We start from the raw sequence: 15,290 nt of genomic DNA, 5'->3' as shown, positions 1-15,290 counted from the left end.
GATCGCTCAGATCTCTCAGAGCGCTCAGATCTCTGAGTGCTCAGATCTCTCATCTCTCAGAGCGCTCAGATCTTTAAGATCGCTCAGATCTTTCAGATCGCTCAGAGCGCTCAGATCTCTCAGATCTCTCATCTCTCAGATCGCTCAGATCTCTCAGATCTCTCAGATCACTCAGATCTCTCAGATCGCTGAGATCTCTCAGATCTCTCAGACCACTCAGATCTCTCATCTCTCAGAGCACTCAGATCTCTCAGATCTCTCATCTCTCAGATCGCTCAGATCTCTCAGATCTCTCAGAGCGCTCAAATCTCTCATCTTTCAGATCGCTCAGATCTCTCAGAGCGCTCAGATCTCTCAGATCTCTCATCTCTCAGATCGCTTTCATCTCTCAGATCGCTCAGATCTCTCAGATCACTCAGATCTCTCAGATCGCTCAGATCTCTCAGATCGCTGAGATCTCTCAAATCTCTCATCTCTCAGATCTCAGAGCACTCAGATCTCAGAGCACTCAGATCGCTTAGATCGCTCAGATCGTTCAGATCTCTCAGCGCTCATGTCGCTCAGATCTTTCAGAGCGCTCAGATTTCTCAGATCGCTCAGATCGCTCAGATCTCTCATCTCTCAGATCGCTCAGATCTCTAAGAGTGCTCAGACCTCTCATCTCTCAGAGCTCTCAGACCTCTAATCTCTCAGAGCGCTCAGATCTCTCAGATCTCTCAGATCGCTCAGATCACTCAGATTGCTCAGATCTCTCAGAGTGCTCAGATCGCTCAGATCTCTCATCTCTCAGATCGATCAGATCTCTCATCTCTCAGATTGCTCAGATCTCTCAGGTCTCTCAGAGCGCTCAGATCTCTCATCTTTCAGATCACTCAGATCTCTCAGATCTCTCATCTCTCAGATCGCTCAGATCGCTCAGATATCTCATCTCTCAGAGCGCTCAGATCTTTAAGATCGCTCAGATCATTCAGATCGCTCAGATCTCTCATCTCTCAGATCTCTCAGAGCGCTCAGATCTCTCAGATCTCTCATCTCTCAGATCTCTCATCTCTCAGATCGCTCAGATCTCTCAGATCTCTCAGATCACTCAGATCTCTCAGATCGCTGAGATCTCTCAGATCTCTCAGATCTCTCATCTCTCAGATCACTCAGATCGCTCAGATCTCTCAGATCTCTCATCTCTCAGAGCGATCAGATCTCTCAGATCACTCAGATCTCTCAGATCGTCAGATCTCTCAGACCGCTGAGATCTCTCAGAGCACTCAGATCTCTCAGATCACTCAGATCGCTCAGATCTCTCAGATCACTCAGATCTCTCAGATCGCTCAGATCTCTCAGATCTCTCAGATCGCTCAGATCTCTCAGATCTCTCAGATCGCTGAGATCTCTCAGATCTCTCAGACCACTCAGATCTCTCATCTCTCAGATCGCTCAGATCTCTCAGTCCACTCAGATCTCTCAGATCTCTCAGATCACTCAGATCTCTCAGATCTCTCAGAGCGCTCCGATCTCTCTTCTCTCAGAGCGCTCAGATCTTTAAGATCGCTCAGATCGCTCAGATCTCTCATCTCTCAGATCTCTCAGAGCGCTCAGATCTCTCAGATCTCTCATCTCTCAGATCGCTCAGATCTCTCAGATCTCTCAGATCACTCAGACCACTCAGATCGCTCAGATCTCTCAGATCGCTGAGATCTCTCAGATCTCTCAGATCTCTCAGACCACTCAGATCTCTCATCTCTCAGAGCACTCAGATCTCTCAGATCTCTCAGATCTCTCAGATCTCTCAGATCTCTCAGACCACTCAGATCTCTCATCTCTCAGAGCACTCAGATCTCTCAGATCTCTCATCTCTCAGATCGCTCAGATCACTCAGATCTCTCAGATCTCTCAGATCTCTCAGACCACTCAGATCTCTCATCTCTCAGAGCACTCAGATCTCTCATCTCTCAGATCGCTCAGATCTCTCAGAGCGCTCAGATCTCAGATCGCTCAGATCACTCAGATCGCTCAGATCTCTCATCTCTCAGAGCGCTCAGATCTTTCAGATCTTTAAGATCGCTCAGATCTTTCAGATCTTTCAGATCACTCAGATCGCTCAGATCTCTCATCTCTCAGATCGCTCAGATCTCTCAGATCGCTCAGATCTCTCAGAGCGCTCACATCTCTCAGATCTCTCATCTCTCAGATCGCTCAAATCTCTCAGATCTCTTAAATCGCTCAGATCTCTCAGATCTCTCAAATCTCTCATCTCTCAGATCTCAGAGCACTCAGATCTCAGAGCACTCAGATCGCTCAGATTGCTCAGATATCTCAGAGCTCAGATTGCTCAGATCTTTCAGAGCGCTCAGATTTCTCAGATCGCTCAGATCTCTCATCTCAGATCTCTCAGATCGCTGAGATCTCTCAGATCTCTCAGACCTCTCAGAGCACTCAGATCTCTCAGATCGCTCAGATCGCTCAGATCTCTCAGAGCGCTCAGAACTCTCATCTCTCAGAGCGCTCAGATCTTTAAGATCGCTCAGATCTCTCATCTCTCAGAGCGCTCAGATCTTTAAGATCGCTCAGATCTTTCAGATCGCTCAGATCGCTCAGATCTCTCATCTCTCAGATCGCTCAGATCTCTCAGAGCGCTCAGATATCTCAGATCTCTCAGATCTCTCATCTCTCAGATCACTCAGATCTCTCAGATCGCTCAGATCTCTCAGATCGCTGAGATCTCTCAGATCTCTCAGACCACTCAGATCTCTCATCTCTCAGAGCACTCAGATCTCTCAGATCGCTCAGATCTCTCAGACCTCTCAGAGCACTCAGATCTCTCAGATCGCTCAGATCGCTCAGAGCGCTCAGATCTCTCATCTCTCAGAGCGCTCAGATCTTTAAGATCGCTCAGATCTCTCATCTCTCAGAGTGCTCAGATCTTTAAGATCGCTCAGATCTTTCAGATCGCTCAGATCGCTCAGATCTCTCATCTCTCAGATCGCTCAGATCTCTCAGAGCGCTCAGATCTCTCATCTCTCAGATCGCTCAGATCTCTCAGATCTCTCAGATCACTCAGATCTCTCAGATCACTCAGATCTCTCAGATCTCTCAGACCACTTAGATCTCTCATCTCTCAGAGCACTCAGATCTCTCAGATCTCTCAGACCACTCAGATCTCTCATCTCTCAGACCACTCAGATCACTCAGATCTCTCAGATCTCTCATCTCTCAGAGCGATCAGATCTTTAAGATCGCTCAGATCGCTCAGATCTCTCATCTCTCAGATCGCTCAGATCTCTCAGAGCGCTCAGATCTCTCAGATCTCTCATCTCTCAGATCGCTCAGATCTCTCAGATCTCTTAAATCGCTCAGATCTCTCAAATCTCTCATCTCTCAGATCTCAGAGCACTCAGATCTCAGAGCACTCAGATCGCTCAGATTGCTCAGATCTCTCAGCGCTCAGATCGCTCAGTTCTTTTAGAGCGCTTAGATTTCTCATCTTTCAGATCGCTCAGATCTCTCAGAGCGCTCAGATCGCTCAGATCTTTCATGTCTCAGATCGCTCAGATCTCTCAGATCGCTCAGATCTCTCAGAGCACTCAGATCGCTCAGATCTCTCAGAGCACTCAGATCTCTCATCTTTCACATCACTCAGATCTCTCAGATTGTGAGATCTCTCAGATCTTTCAGATCGCTCAGATCGCTCAGATCTCTCAAAGCGCTCAGATCTCTCAGATCAATCATCTCTCAGATCGCTCAGATCGCTTAGATCTCTCAGAGCGCTCAGATTGCTCAGATCTCTCATTTCTCAGATCGCTCAGATCGCTCAGACCTCTCAGAGCGCTCAGATCTCTAATCTTTCAGATCGCTCAGATCGCTCAGATCGCTCAGATCGCTGAGATCTCTCAGATCTCTCAGACCACTCAAATCTCTCATCTCTCAGAGCGCTCAGATCTCTCAGATCTCTCATGTCTCTCATCTCTCAGATCGCTTAGATCTCTCATCTCTCAGATCGCTTAGATCTCTCAGAGCGCTCAGATCGCTCAGATCTCTCATCTCTCAGATCGCTCAGATCTCTCAGAGCACTCAGATCTCAAATCTTTCAGATCGCTCAGATCGTTCAGATCTCTCAGATCGCTCTGATCTCTCAGATCTCTTAAAGCGCTCAGATCTCTCAGATCTCTTAAAGCGCTCAGATCTCTCAGATCACTCATCTCTCAGATCGCTCAGATCGCTCAGACCTCTCAGAGCGCTCAGATCTCTAATCTTTCAGATCGCTCAGATTTCTCAGATCGCTCAGATCTCTCAGATCGCTGAGATCTCTCAGATCTCTCAGATCTCTCAGACCACTCAAATCTCTCATCTCTCAGAGCGCTCAGATCTCTCAGATCTCTCATCTCTCTCATCCCTCAGATCGCTCAGATCACTCAGATCTCTCAGAGCGCTCAGATCTCTCATCTCTCAGAGCGCTCAGATCTTTCAGATCGCTCAGATCTCTCATCTTTCAGATCACTCAGATCACTCAGATCTCTCAGAGCGCTCAGATCACTCATCTCTCAGATCGCTTAGATCTCTCAGAGTGCTCAGATCGCTCAGATCTCTCATCTCTCAGATCTTTCAGATCGCTCAGATCGCTCAGATCTTTCAGATCGCTTCGGTCTCTCAGATCTCTCAAAGCGCTCAGATCTCTCCGATCACTCATTTCTCGGATCGCTCAGATCGCTTAGATCTCTCAGAGCGCTCAGATCGCTCAGATATCTCATCTCTCAGATCGCTCAGATCTCTCACAGCGCTCAGATCTCTAATCTTTCAGATCGCTCAGATCGTTCAGATCTCTCAGATCGCTCTGATCTCTCAGATCTCTTAAAGCGCTCAGATCTCTCAGATCACTCATCTCTCAGATTGCTTAGATCTCTCAGAGTGCTCAGATCGCTCAGATCTCTCATCTCTCAGATCGCTCAGATCTGTCAGAGCGCTCAGATCTCTAATCTTTCAGATCGCTCAGATCGCTCAGATCTCTCAGATCGCTCAGATCGCTGAGATCTCTCAGAGCACTCAAATCTCTCATCTCTCAGATCTCTCATCTCTCAGATCGCTCAGATCTCTCATCTCTCAGAGCGCTCAGATCTTTCAGATCGCTCAGATCTCTCAGATCTCTCAGAGCGCTCAGATCTCTCATCTCTCAGAGCGATCAGATCGCTCAGATCGCTCAGATCTCTCAGAGCGCTCAGATCACTCAATTCTTTCAGAGCGCTTTGATTTCTCATCTGTCAGATCGCTCAGATCTTTCATGTCTCAGATCACTCAGATTGCTCAGATCTCTCAGATCGCTCAGATCTCTCATCGCTCAGATCGCTCAGATCTCTCAGATCTCTCAGAGCGATCAGAGCGCTCGAAACTCTAATCTTTCAGATCGCTCAGATCTCTCAGAGCTCTCAGATCTCTCAGATCTCTCATCGCTCAGATCGCTCAGATCGCTCAGATCTGTCAGTGCGCTCAGATCTCTCATCTCTCAGATCGCTCAGATCTCTCATCTCTCAGATCGCTCAGATCTCTCAGAGCACTCAGATCTCAAATCTTTCAGATCGCTCAGATCGTTCAGATCTCTCAGATCGCTCTGATCTCTCAGATCTCTTAAAGCGCTCAGATCTCTCAGATCTCTTAAAGCGCTCAGATCTCTCAGATCACTCATCTCTCAGATCGCTCAGATCGCTCAGACCTCTCAGAGCGCTCAGATCTCTAATCTTTCAGATCGCTCAGATTTCTCAGATCGCTCAGATCTCTCAGATCGCTGAGATCTCTCAGATCTCTCAGATCTCTCAGACCACTCAAATCTCTCATCTCTCAGAGCGCTCAGATCTCTCAGATCTCTCATCTCTCTCATCCCTCAGATCGCTCAGATCACTCAGATCTCTCAGAGCGCTCAGATCTCTCATCTCTCAGAGCGCTCAGATCTTTCAGATCGCTCAGATCTCTCATCTTTCAGATCACTCAGATCACTCAGATCTCTCAGAGCGCTCAGATCACTCATCTCTCAGATCGCTTAGATCTCTCAGAGTGCTCAGATCGCTCAGATCTCTCATCTCTCAGATCTTTCAGATCGCTCAGATCGCTCAGATCTTTCAGATCGCTTCGGTCTCTCAGATCTCTCAAAGCGCTCAGATCTCTCCGATCACTCATTTCTCGGATCGCTCAGATCGCTTAGATCTCTCAGAGCGCTCAGATCGCTCAGATATCTCATCTCTCAGATCGCTCAGATCTCTCACAGCGCTCAGATCTCTAATCTTTCAGATCGCTCAGATCGTTCAGATCTCTCAGATCGCTCTGATCTCTCAGATCTCTTAAAGCGCTCAGATCTCTCAGATCACTCATCTCTCAGATTGCTTAGATCTCTCAGAGTGCTCAGATCGCTCAGATCTCTCATCTCTCAGATCGCTCAGATCTGTCAGAGCGCTCAGATCTCTAATCTTTCAGATCGCTCAGATCGCTCAGATCTCTCAGATCGCTCAAATCGCTGAGATCTCTCAGAGCACTCAAATCTCTCAGATCTCTCATCTCTCAGATCGCTCAGATCTCTCATCTCTCAGAGCGCTCAGATCTTTCAGATCGCTCAGATCTCTCAGATCTCTCAGAGCGCTCAGATCTCTCATCTCTCAGAGCGATCAGATCGCTCAGATCGCTCAGATCTCTCAGAGCGCTCAGATCACTCAATTCTTTCAGAGCGCTTTGATTTCTCATCTGTCAGATCGCTCAGATCTCTCAGAGCGCTCAGATCGCTCAGATCTTTCATGTCTCAGATCACTCAGATTGCTCAGATCTCTCAGATCGCTCAGATCGCTCAGATCTCTCATCGCTCAGATCGCTCAGATCTCTCAGATCTCTCAGAGCGATCAGAGCGCTCGAAACTCTAATCTTTCAGATCGCTCAGATCTCTCAGAGCTCTCAGATCTCTCAGATCTCTCATCGCTCAGATCGCTCAGATCGCTCAGATCTGTCAGTGCGCTCAGATCTCTCATCTCTCAGATCTCTCATCTCTCAGATCGCTCAGATCTCTCAGATCTCTCAGATCGCTAAGATCTCTCAGAGCACTCAGATCTCTCAGAGCGCTCAGATCTCTCATCTCTCAGATCTCTCAGAGCACTCAGATCTCTCATCTTTCAGATCACTCAGATCTCTCAGATTGTGAGATCTCTCAGATCTTTCAGATCGCTCAGATCGCTCAGATCTCTCAAAGCGCTCAGATCTCTCAGATCAATCATCTCTCAGATCGCTCAGATCGCTTAGATCTCTCAGAGCGCTCAGATCGCTCAGATCTCTCATCTCTCAGATCGCTCAGATCGCTCAGACCTCTCAGAGCGCTCAGATCTCTAATCTTTCAGATCGCTCAGATCGCTCAGATCTCTCAGATCGCTCAGATCGCTCAGATCGCTGAGATCTCTCAGATCTCTCAGATCTCTCATCTCTCTCATCTCTCAGATTGCTTAGATCTCTCATCTCTCAGAGCGCTCAGATCTCTCAGATCTCTCATCTCTCTCATCTCACAGATCGCTCAGATCGCTCAGACCTCTCAGAGCGCTCAGATCTCTAATCTTTCAGATCGCTCAGATCTCTCAGATCGCTGAGATCTCTCAGATCTCTCAGATCGCTGAGATCTCTCAGATCTCTCAGACCACTCAAATTTCTCATCTCTCAGAGCGCTCAGAGCACTCACATCTCTCATCTCTCAGAGCGCTCAGATCTCTCATCTCTCAGATATGTCAGAGCGCTCAGATCTCTCATCTTTCAGATCACTCAGATCTTTCAGATCACTCAGATCTCTCAGATCGCTGAGATCTCTCAGAGCGCTCAGATCTCTCATCTCTCAGAGCGATCAGATCGCTCAGATCGCTCAGATCTCTCAGAGCGCTCAGATCGCTCAATTCTTTCAGAGCACTTTGATTTCTCATCTTTCAGATCGCTCAGATCTCTCAGAGCGCTCAGATCGCTCAGATCTTTCATGTCTCAGATCACTCAGATCGCTCAGATCTCTCAGATCGCTCAGATCGCTCAGATCTCTCATCGCTCAGATCGCTCAGATCTCTCAGATCTGTCAGAGCGATAAGAGCGCTCAAATCTCTAATCTTTCAGATCGCTCAGATCTCTCAGAGCTCTCAGATCTCTCAGATCTCTCATCGCTCAGATCGCTCAGATCTCTCAGTGCGCTCAGATCTCTCATCTCTCAGATCGCTCAGATCTCCCATCTCTCAGATCTCTCAGATCTCTCAGATCGCTAAGATCTCTCAGAGCACTCAGATCTCTCAGAGCACTCAGATCGCTCATCTCTCAGAGCGCTCAGATCTCTCATCTCTCAGATCTCTCAGAGCACTCAGATCTCTCATCTTTCAGATCACTCAGATCTCTCAGATTGTGAGATCTCTCAGATCTTTCAGATCGCTCAGATCGCTCAGATCTCTCAAAGCGCTCAGATCTCTCAGATCAATCATCTCTCAGATCGCTCAGATCGCTTAGATCTCTCAGAGCGCTCAGATCGCTCAGATCTCTCATCTCTCAGATCGCTCAGATCGCTCAGACCTCTCAGAGCGCTCAGATCTCTAATCTTTCAGATCGCTCAGATCGCTCAGATCTCTCAGATCGCTCAGATCGCTCAGATCGCTGAGATCTCTCAGATCTCTCAGATCTCTCATCTCTCTCATCTCTCAGATTGCTTAGATCTCTCATCTCTCAGAGCGCTCAGATCTCTCAGATCTCTCATCTCTCTCATCTCACAGATCGCTCAGATCGCTCAGACCTCTCAGAGCGCTCAGATCTCTAATCTTTCAGATCGCTCAGATCTCTCAGATCGCTGAGATCTCTCAGATCTCTCAGACCACTCAAATCTCTCATCTCTCAGAGCGCTCAGATCTCTCAGATCTCTCATCTCTCTCATCTCACAGATCGCTCAGAGCACTCACATCTCTCATCTCTCAGAGCGCTCAGATCTCTCATCTCTCAGATATGTCAGAGCGCTCAGATCTCTCATCTTTCAGATCACTCAGATCTTTCAGATCACTCAGATCTCTCAGATCGCTGAGATCTCTCAGAGCGCTCAGATCTCTCATCTCTCAGAGCGATCAGATCGCTCAGATCGCTCAGATCTCTCAGAGCGCTCAGATCGCTCAATTCTTTCAGAGCGCTTTGATTTCTCATCTTTCAGATCGCTCAGATCTCTCAGAGCGCTCAGATCGCTCAGATCTTTCATGTCTCAGATCACTCAGATCGCTCAGATCTCTCAGATCGCTCAGATCGCTCAGATCTCTCATCGCTCAGATCGCTCAGATCTCTCAGATCTCTCAGAGCGATCAGAGCGCTCAAATCTCTAATCTTTCAGATCGCTCAGATCTCTCAGAGCTCTCAGATCTCTCAGATCTCTCATCGCTCAGATCGCTCAGATCTCTCAGTGCGCTCAGATCTCTCATCTCTCAGATCGCTCAGATCTCTCATCTCTCAGATCGCTCAGATCTCTCAGATCTCTCAGATCGCTAAGATCTCTCAGAGCACTCAGATCTCTCAGAGCACTCAGATCGCTCATCTCTCAGAGCGCTCAGATCTCTCATCTTTCAGATCACTCAGATCTTTCAGATCACTCAGATCTCTCAGATCGCTGAGATCTCTCAGATCTTTCAGATCGCTCAGATCTCTCAGAGCGCTCAGATCTCTCAGATCACTCATCTCTCAGATCGCTTAGATCTCTCAGAGCGCTCAGATCGCTCAGATCTCTCATCTCTCAGATCTCTCAGATCGCTCAGATCTTTCAGATCGCTCAGATCTCTCAGATCTCTCAAAGCGCTCAGATCTCTCAGATCACTCATCTCTCAGATCTCTCAGATCGCTAAGATCTCTCAGAGCACTCAGATCTCTCAGAGCACTCAGATCTCTCATCTCTCAGAGCGCTCAGATCTCTCATCTCTCAGATCTCTCAGAGCACTCAGATCTCTCATCTTTCAGATCACTCAGATCTCTCAGATTCTGAGATCTCTCAGATCTTTCAGATCGCTCAGATCGCTGAGATCTCTCAAAGCGCTCAGATCTCTCAGATCAATCATCTCTCAGATCGCTCAGATCGCTTAGATCTCTCAGAACGCTCAGATCGCTCAGATCTCTCATCTCTCAGATCGCTCAGATCGCTCAGATCTCTAATCTTTCAGATCGCTCAGATCGCTCAGATCTCTCAGATCGCTCAGATCGCTCAGATCGCTGAGATCTCTCAGATCTCTCAGACCACTCAAATCTCTCATCTCTCAGAGCGCTCAGATCTCTCAGATCTCTCATCTCTCTCATCTCTCAGATTGCTTAGATCTCTCATCTCTCAGATCTCTCAGATCGCTCAGATCTTTCAGATCACTCAGATCGCTTAGATCTCTCAGAGCGCTCAGATCGCTCAGATCTCTCATCTCTCAGATCGCTCAGATCTCTCAGAGCGCTCAGATCTCTAATCTTTCAGATCGCTCAGATTGTTCAGATCTCTCAGATCGCTCTGATCTCTCAGATCTCTTAAAGCGCTCAGATCTCTCAGATCACTCATCTCTCAGATCGCTCTGAGCTCTCAGATCTCTTAAAGCGCTCAGATCTCTCAGATCACTCATCTCTCAGATCGCTCAGACCTCTCAGAGCGCTCAGATCTCTAATCTTTCAGATCGCTCAGATCTCTCAGATCGCTGAGATCTCTCAGATCTCTCAGATCACTGAGATCTCTCAGATCTCTCAGACCACTCAAATCTCTCATCTCTCAGAGCGCTCAGATCTCTCAGATCTCTCATCTCTCTCATCTCTCTCATCTCTCAGATCGCTAAGATCTTTCAGATCGCTCAGATCTCTCAGAGCGCTCAGATCGCTCAGATCTCTCAGAGCGCTCAGATCTCTCAGATCTCTCAAATCTCTCAGAGCGCTCAGATCGCTCAGATCGCTCAGATCTCTCAGATCGCCCAGAACTTTCAGATCGCTCAGATCTCTCAGATCGCTCAGATCTCTCAGAGCGCTCAGATCTCTCAGATCGCTCAGATCGCTCAGAGCCCTCAGATCGCTCAGATCTTTCAGATTGCTCAGATGTCTCAGAGCGCTCAGATCGCTCAGATCTTTCAGATCTCTCAGAGTGCTCAGATCTCTCATCTCTCAGATCGCTCAGATCTCTCATATCGCTCAGATCTCTCATATCGCTCAGATCGCTCAGATCTTTCAGATCGCTCAGATCTCTCAGATCTCTCAGAGCGCTCAGAGCATGATGACATTTCATCTTCAGTAATTACTTTAACCCGAGTCCTATTCATTCCAGAAAGTGAAATAAGGAGCGGGGGAACAGACTCACTGGCACTGTTTCCCGCTGTAGCCTGGTGCACAGATGCAGCTGTACTGGTCGACTCCGTCCACGCAGGTGGCGCCGTTCTTGCAGGGGGAGCCTTTGCAATCGTCCAAGTCAACGGCACAGGTCGGCCCGCTGTAACCCGCCTCACACTCGCACTCGAAGCCCCCGAGCTTGTCCCTGCATTGTCCGTGAAGGCAGGGCCCTGAGGAGCACTCGTCCGTGTCCGTTTCACAGGTGAGCCCCTCCCAGCCAGAGGGGCAGGTGCAGCGGTACAGGTGGAACAGGTCCTCACAGGTGCCTCCGTGCTGGCAGGGCTGCGGACGGCACACGGGAGCAGGCACGCAGCCCAGCCTCGCCCGCTCGCCTCGCCGCCGCCGGAAACGCTCTGCCTGTGGCGCTACGGCATCATCAGTAAAGGGCAGGTAAGCTCCGCCCACTCTGACCAAACCCAGACAGCCAGTGTAGCTCTCCGCCAGCGCCACTTCGCTCGCCACGTCGCTAAGGAAGTCCAAACTCCCAGCCTGCTCTGGGGCGCTGCTGGCATCTGCAATGCCGTCAACGATGATCACCCACGGCGATCCGTCCTGCTCCGGATCCTCCATAGCAACCACAAGGTGATGCCAGCGTCCGTCGGCGACACGCTGCGATCCGGAAAACGCCACCGGTTCCAGGCTGTTCTCTCCATGGAGCTCCGTCCTCACCACTCCATCCAGCATGCCAATCAGAAGAAACTCCGCCCCCCTCCACGCTCGCAGCAAAACGCTGTTCTCCTGCCGTGTGCGCAGCTCCATGCTGACGTTGGTCACAGGGGCAACCAGAGAGCCCTTAGCGGTGAAGTGGAGTGGAGAGTTATCGAAGGTGGCGTTCGCTACACCTGTGTGGAGAAACACACACAGGACAGACAGGGGGTCATTCTCTATAGCTGAGCAGAGAGAGGGGTGTTCTACTGGGCAGCATGACATGCTGACCTTCACTAAGGTGAGCTCTGGAGTGCTAATCAGAAACGCGGAGACTGAGGCTTTTAACAGACCCCAGCGTCTCCCGTGCAGAGCAGACTGCAGGGGAACAGTAATGACCGTAGGAAAAGACCAAGGGTCCTTTAAGGACCACCTTCATGTCATCAGTCCTGTTTTCTAACAGCTCCTTTCTCCAGCTCTGAGGGAGGGGCTTTCTTGCCACGGTGGTCTTTGCTAGGTCAGGAGAGCTGTGTGTGAGAGGAGAGAGAGGAGCTTACATTCATATCCGTCCGGAAGGTCCACACAGCGCCCACCGTTCACACAGGGGTCGCTGACGCACCACACGCGAGATTCGCACGTCTTCCCCGTGAAGTTCAGCGGACACCAACAGGTGAAGTCGTTCCAGGTGACGGAACACTCCCCTCCATTCATACACGGCTCCGCCTTCCCAACAAATCGGACACGCAGATTCAGTCCTGATCTCTGAGCAGTTACAGGTAGATAGTGTGTGTGTGTGTGTGTGTGTACCTTGCACATATCATCGCTGATGCAGCCAGGCAGCAGGTTTTGAGCATCTTTGGTGACGTAGGCCGCGCTGTCGGTCGTGCTGTTCCACGCATCTACGTCCAGGTGCACGTCGTCCAGTCTCACATCCTGCAGGCAACCTTTAAACTGCCCCCCCCACTCATCCGCTACCTCCTCATGCGGCAGCCCCCCCACGAATATCAGGTCCCCGTCCCGCGGGATCACAGGGGCGACAGAACCGAGTAGGTACCGGAACCCAGCGTGGCTCAAGAACACGTCACCTTGCTGTAGCTCCACCTGCAGGTGCTGCTTGTGTCCATCACACACAAACACGGGAGACCTGACACTCTGCCCCCCTGTGCTTACCTGCACCCGCCCCGTCTGCAGGTACACTGTGAGGTAAGGCTCCGCCCCCTCCACACCTGCCAGCTCCGCCTCCCACAGCTGCAGCAAAACTCCGTCAGGTTTCAGGGAGCGCAGGAAGAAGGAAAGGCTGAAGTTCTGGTCATGATCCGCCGGCAGGTCGAACGAGCTGAAACTGACCATGCCCTCGTGACCGAACGTCCAGGATGAGAACTCTGGGAGGAAAGCAGATGAGTCTGATCATTTACTGCATTTAGCTGAGGCTCTTCTCCACAGCCGCTTAAAGGGCTACTGGTATTACAGATCTGATCTGATCTGATCTGCTCTGCTCGACTCTAATCTGATCTGGTCTGGTCTAGTCTAGTTTAGTCTAGTCTAGTCTAGTCTGGTCTGGTCTGGTCTGCTCTGCTCTGCTCTGATCTACTCTGATGTGCTTTGATCTGCTCTGATCTGCTCTTATCTAATCTGATCTGGTCTAATCTGATCTGATCTGCTCTGATCTGATCCGATCTGCTCAGGTCTGATCTGATCTGATCTGGTCTGGTCTGGTCTGATCTGATCTGGTCTGGTCTGGTCTGATCTGCTCTGATCTGCTCTTATCTGATCTGATCTGATCTGGTCTGCTCTGCTCTTATCTAATCTGATCTGATCTGGTCTGCTCTGCTCTTATCTAATCTGGTCTAATCTGGTCTGCTATGATCTGATCTGATCTGATCCAATCCAATCTGCTCTGCTCTGCTCTGCTCTGGTCTGGTCTGGTCTGGTCTAGTCTAGTCTAGTCTGCTCTGCTCTGATCTGCTCTTATCTAATCTGATCTGATCTGGTCTGCTCTGCTCTTATCTAATCTGATCTGCTCTGCTCTTATCTAATCTAGTCTAATCTGGTCTGCTATGATCTGCTCTGATCTGATCTGATCTGATCTGATCCGATCCGATCCGCTCTGATCTGATCTGCTCTGCTCTGCTCTGCTCTGATCTGGTCTGGTCTGGTCTAGTCTAGTCTAGTCTAGTCTGCTCTGCTCTGATCTGCTCTTATCTAATCTGATCTGATCTGGTCTGCTCTGCTCTTATCTAATCTGATCTGATCTGGTCTGCTCTGCTCTTATCTAATCTGGTCTAATCTGGTCTGCTATGATCTGCTCTGATCTGATCTGATCTGATCCGATCCGATCTGCTCTGGTCTGATCTAATCTGCTCTGGTCTGGTCTGATCTGCTCTGCTCTGGTCTGGTCTGGTCTAGTCTAGTCTAGTCTAGTCTAGTCTGCTCTGCTCTGCTCTGATCTGCTCTTATCTAATCTGATCTGATCTGGTCTGCTCTGCTCTTATCTGATCTGGTCTGCTCTGCTCTTATCTAATCTGGTCTAATCTGGTCTGCTATGATCTGCTCTGATCTGCTCTGATCTGATCCGATCTGCTCTGGTCTGATCTGAACTGCTCTGCTCTGCTCTGCTCTGGTCTGATCTGCTCTGCTCTGCTCTGCTCTGGTCTGATCTGATCTGATCTGATCCGCTCTGCTCTGCTCTGGTCTGATCTGCTCTGCTCTGCTCTGGTCTAGTCTAGTCTAGTCTGCTCTGCTCTTCTCTGATCTGCTCTTATCTAATCTGGTCTGATCTGGTCTGGTCTGGTCTGCTCTGCTCTGATCTGCTCTAGTCTAGTCTAGTCTGGTCTGGTCTGCTCTGCTCTGGTCTGATCTTATCTGATCCGATCTGCTCTGATCTGCTCTGCTCTGACCTGCTCTGCTCTAAACTGATCTGATCTGCTCTAAACTGATCTGATCTGATCTGATCTGCTCTGCTCTTCTCTGATCTGCTCTTATCTAATCTGGTCTGATCTGGTCTGGTCTGCTCTGCTCTGATCTGCTCTGATGTGCTTTGATCTGCTCTGATCTGCTCTTATCTAATCTGGTCTGCTCTGCTCTGATCTGCTTTGATCTGCTCTGATCTGATTTGCTCTAAACTGCTCTAAACTGATCTGATCTGCTCTGCTCTGATCTGCTCTGATCTGATGTGCTCTGATCTGCTCTGATCTGATTTGCTCTAAACTGCTCTAAACTGATCTGATCTGCTCTAAACTGATCTGATCTGCTCCAATCTGATCCGATCTGCTCTGCTCTGGTCTAGTCTAGTCTAG

The 15,290-nt window shown here is 49.3% G+C and overlaps 1 protein-coding gene across 2 annotated transcripts in view; it reads right to left on the bottom strand.

Annotated features, from left to right (window-relative positions):
- crb2a (crumbs cell polarity complex component 2a) overlaps nucleotides 1–15,290 on the bottom strand; it is a 68,974-nt gene that overhangs the window by 6,260 nt on the left and 47,424 nt on the right. For both annotated transcript variants that reach the window (XM_072662193.1, XM_072662194.1), the window contains exons 8-10: nucleotides 12,802–13,376; nucleotides 12,552–12,717; nucleotides 11,321–12,191 (exon numbers count right to left, since the gene is read on the bottom strand). In XM_072662193.1, the coding sequence (XP_072518294.1) occupies nucleotides 11,321–12,191; nucleotides 12,552–12,717; nucleotides 12,802–13,376 (1,612 nt within the window). The remainder of the gene's footprint in view (nucleotides 1–11,320; nucleotides 12,192–12,551; nucleotides 12,718–12,801; nucleotides 13,377–15,290) is intronic.

The sequence above is a fragment of the Salminus brasiliensis genome, chromosome 18 (genome assembly GCF_030463535.1).
Source record: "Salminus brasiliensis chromosome 18, fSalBra1.hap2, whole genome shotgun sequence".
Classification (NCBI taxonomy): domain Eukaryota; kingdom Metazoa; phylum Chordata; class Actinopteri; order Characiformes; family Bryconidae; genus Salminus; species Salminus brasiliensis.
The sequence above is the reverse complement of the archived record's forward strand: the minus strand, read 5'-3'. Positions and strand labels throughout refer to the sequence as shown.